This window comes from Elephantulus edwardii, unplaced genomic scaffold (genome assembly GCF_000299155.1).
Source record: "Elephantulus edwardii isolate Elephantulus edwardi_28Jun2011 unplaced genomic scaffold, EleEdw1.0 scaffold00080, whole genome shotgun sequence".
NCBI lineage: Eukaryota > Metazoa > Chordata > Mammalia > Macroscelidea > Macroscelididae > Elephantulus > Elephantulus edwardii.
The window spans coordinates 1,275,580-1,279,784 of record NW_006399830.1 but is presented as its reverse complement, the minus strand read 5'-3'; the positions used below and the strand labels follow the sequence as shown (position 1 = coordinate 1,279,784).

Here is a 4,205-nt window from a genome sequence, read left to right as displayed (position 1 = left end):
TATTGCCTTGTGTCTTTGCACACAAACCACTTACTCTCTCAGAATCTGGGGCCACAGCTGCGCAGGCAGTTTGAGGCAGAGGGATGGACAAGATGGCCTGAGGAGAGGTCAAGGTGGTGGAGGGATCTCAAGGGTTCACAGGCCTCCATCTCCAAGGTCCTGATGGCCACCCACCCCTCCATCATGGTCACCCCTTCTTTCTCGAAGAAAGCACCCCAGCTGTGGTGACCCCAGCTGAAGCCTGAGGCTCCCTACACCGAGGCCAGCATCAAACTTCAGCCCCCTAGGACAGCCCTAACAGAAACCCCATCTTTTCTTAATGCCCCAGTCAAAACACAACACAAACAAGAATCAGGAGGTTTTCTTTTGCAGATTTTTTTTAATAGACATAGTCCTTTTTTTTCTTTCTCATTTTACAGCAAACATTGCAAATATAGAAATAATTTTTTTCTGTACAATAGGACGACTACAGTAAAGAGCGTGGTGCGGGCTGGTGACAGGCTCCCAGCCCGGCACCGCCCTCCCACCCCAGCTGGCGCTGAGCGGCCTCCACTACATCTGTCACCCTGCACTCCAGGACGGTCCTGCATCCGCTCAGCCCTTCTGTGGCTGTTGGAGGTGGAGACAAAGACACGGACTGGACGGAGAATCCACGGAAAACCACAGACGGGGAGCTCATGCCAGGCCGCGCCCCTCACCACGGTGTTTGTTCTATGTCTGTTTAAAAGAACTTCGCTTTTATTATTTGTAGTATTATTATTATTATTGTTGTTATTATTATTATTATTATTTAAAAAAGGAAGAAAATAGAGAAGAAAAGAAAAAGGCAAAGAATTTTAAAAAAAGGAAAATCAATGAAAAAAAATTCCCCACCCCCCACCCCCCACTCCCAAGCCACAGTTTTCTGAAGTCCCTTGTGTGCGCGTGTGTGTGCGTGTGCACGCGCTTGTGTGCGTGCGTACGTGTGCGTGTGTACGTGTGCGGCGCCCGTGTGTGTATGTGTGTGTGCGTGTGTGTACGTGCATGTGTGTACTGTGTGCGCCCATACATACATGGGCGTGTGTACTTGTGCGCGCATGTGTGCCTGTGTATGTGAGTGTGCGTGTACGTGCGCGCATGTGTACATGTGCACGCATGTACGTGTGTACGTGCGCGCGGGTGTGTGCTTGCGTGTGCGTGTGTGTACGTGTGCGTGCGAGCACAGTGTAGATGTGGACACCCCGCTCGCCCCAGTGAGAGGGTCTCAGAGCAGACCACGAGCCAGCTCGTCGCTGCAAGTGCCAGCGACCCCCCTCCCGCGGTCCCTATAGGGACCGGGCTTGGGGGGGGTGTGCGTGTGCGCGCGTGTGTGCGCGCGCGTGCGTCAGGTTTCGCGGTGAGTCTCTGGGTTACAGATAGCTGCTGTGGATCGTGTGTCCTATTTGGTCCAGTGGGCATCACAGTTTTGCAGGGGTGGGGCGGGCGAGACCTGGCCGCGGGCTCAGGACTTGTGCTGGGCCGACACGCCTTTCCAGTAGTCCAGGATGTCGTGCAGGTCTTCGTCCTTGGCGAACTGGACCTTCTTGCGCAGGGCGTGGCCGGCCGCCATGAACTCCTCGTCATCCTTGGGGCGCCGCCGGCTCAGTCTGAAGCGCTCCCAGATGCTCTGGGAGGCCCTGCAGGTGTACTCGGGGCTGGACGAGTAGCTCAGGTTGTGGTACTGCGGAGACAGCTGGGAGTAGGCGAGCTCGCGCGCGCGCGCACGGGCCAGCGGCTCCAGGATGGAGACCTTGCGCGCGCCCAGGCCCTCGTGGGGCGGTGGCGGCGGCGGCGCGGGCTGCTCGGCGGGGTGGGAGCCGGGGTACGAGTGCCGGTGCTCGGCGTACTGCCGCAGCTTCTCGGCCTCGGCGCGCAGGATGGCGGCGGCGGGGGTCACAGTGAGGATGGCGTCGGCTGTTGGCGAAGTCTTCTCGATGTACTTGGCCTCGGCCGGGGCCTCGGCGCGGAAGGCGCGCGGGCTGCGCACGGCGGCGCCGGCCGAGGAGGCGGCCTCCACGCTGTGGTGCCGCTGCAGCCCGCGTGCCAGCGAGTCCTTGTACACGGGGGACAGGAAGCTGTGCTTGCCGGACAGCGGCTCGGACAGCAGCACCAGCTGCGGCTCTGCCGTGGCCACGGCGCCGGCCTTGAGCGCTTGGAAGGAGGTGGACTCGGACTTGAGTGCGTCGATGCAGTTGTTGATGATCTGGTTGACCTTGTCTACCTCCTTGGCGATGGTGGAGATCTCGTTGGCGGAGCCCTGGCTGTCCGGCCCGGGCGCGCCCAGCTCACAGTCGCGCCGCTCGGCCTGCTCGGCCGTGCGCACCTCGATGTAGTTCCCCTTCGTGGCTTTGGGCGTCTCTCCGCCCTCCACCAGCTTGTACTGCTCCACCTCGCTGGCCGCGGCGGCTGCGGGCAGGTAGGGGATGCGGGTGACGCCCTCGGGGCCCAGCAGCGAGCCCTGGGGCAGCGGGGGCAGGCCGGGCGCCTCCATCTCGGGGCCATACTTGAGCTCGATGATGGTCTTCTTGAGGCTGCCGGCTGCCGCCGCCGCCTTCTTGTGCTTCTCCTCGCGGCGCCGGCGCTTGCGCAGGCCGTAGTACACGGCTCCCAGCACCAGCACCATGCCAAAGAGGCAGCCCAGCGTGGTCATGATGTAGTGGGTGGCGGTGGACGGGCTGGGCAGCGGGCTGGGCGGGCTGGGCGGCTTGGGCAGGCCGATGGTGAGGCAGGTGTGGTTGTGGCGCAGGCCCGAGCTGGTGGACACCACGCAGTAGGTGTAGTTGGTGCGCGTGTAGAGGTTGGGCAGGTGGATCTCCTCCTGGGCCTTGGTCAGCCGGGACACGGTGGCCGGCTGGCTGTTGTTGAACTGCTCCAGCGTGTACATGCGCGTGAACGGACTGGGCAGCTGCACCGTGATGGTGGCTGAGTTCTGGGTCAGCTGCTTGACCTTGATGAGGGGCCGCGCCTCAGCCTGCGTGGCCAGCGTGGGCAGGGCCACCAGCGGCGTGGTGCCGTCCCCAGAGAAGCACTCCTCCTCCGAGCAGGCGGCGTCACTGGGCTCTGGCGGCGGGGGCGGCGGCGGCGGTGAGCGGCGCGGCCCGGGCAGGGGAGCGCTGGCCTCGGCCGTGTACGAGCCGTCAGTGCACACGGACTGCAGCTTGGCCAGGATGCTGCGGTGGCCGTGGCGGCCCTGGCCCAGGAGGTAGTAGCCGGAGTAGAGCGGCGGGGACTCGCACTGCACGCGGTCGTAGGTGTGGGTGGCGTTGGTGAAGGCAGCCAGCCAGCGCAGGAAGCCCAGGAGCTCGCAGGAGCAGTAGAACGGGTTGCTGTACAGCTCACACACCGACAGCTTGGCCAGGCCAGCGAAGGTGGCGCTGTGCAGCCGCTGGATGCGGTTCATGGACAGGTCAATGTTGACGATGTTGGGGCACTCCCAGAAGGCGCTGGGCGTGACCACCTCGATGAGGTTGGCTTGCAGGTACAGGTACTCCAGCTTGCCCAGGCCGCGCAGGACGCCCTCCGTCAGGTTGCGGAGCCGGTTGTAGCCCAGCTGCAGCACTTGCAGGTTGAACTGGCCAGAGAAGGCGCCGTCCTCGATGTAGCCGATCTCGTTCTTGGTGAGGTTGAGGTACGTGAGGTTGCCAAAGCGGCTGAGGGCGGCATACTGCACGCTGCGGATCCGGTTCTCATTGAGCCGCAGGTCAACGATGGTGTTGTTGATCTGCTGCGGGATGGCCTCGTATGGGGGCTGGTTCTGGCTGCAGATGGCCAGCCACACAAAGCCCTTGTCGCCCTCGATGAGCCAGCAGTCGCCACGTGCCAGCCCACCCGCGTGCAGGAGCAGACCTGCCACCATGCACACCCACAGTGCACCCCCAGCCATGGGGACGCCTCGAGGGGGAGCCCGCTCACCCGCCCGGAGAGTTGGGGTGGGGCTGGCGCAGCCCTGGGGGGACTGAGAGACACACTCAGGGGTGCCCTGTCCCTGAGCACATGGTCACACGGGGAGCCAGAGTGTCCCCTTCTCGGCTGACGGTCTTCTCCATTAGCTCTAGTGTTCCGAGCACTGCTTGGCTCCTGGTCGGTCCCTCCTGCAAGACAAGAGAGAGAGATGGTCAGCGTGGGATGTGGCCTGTCCCAGTAGAGCTTCCTGTGACTGTTATGTCACAGATGTCGGGAGGAGACCG

At 62.8% G+C, this 4,205-nt stretch overlaps 1 protein-coding gene across 1 annotated transcript; it reads right to left on the bottom strand.

The window, feature by feature from the left end:
* Positions 1–1,480: 1,480 nt before the first annotated feature.
* ELFN1 (extracellular leucine-rich repeat and fibronectin type III domain containing 1) lies at positions 1,481–3,901 on the bottom strand. The gene has a single exon (XM_006889607.1). The coding sequence runs from the start codon at positions 3,899–3,901 to the stop codon at positions 1,481–1,483; it is 2,421 nt and encodes an 806-aa protein (XP_006889669.1).
* Positions 3,902–4,205: the final 304 nt, after the last annotated feature.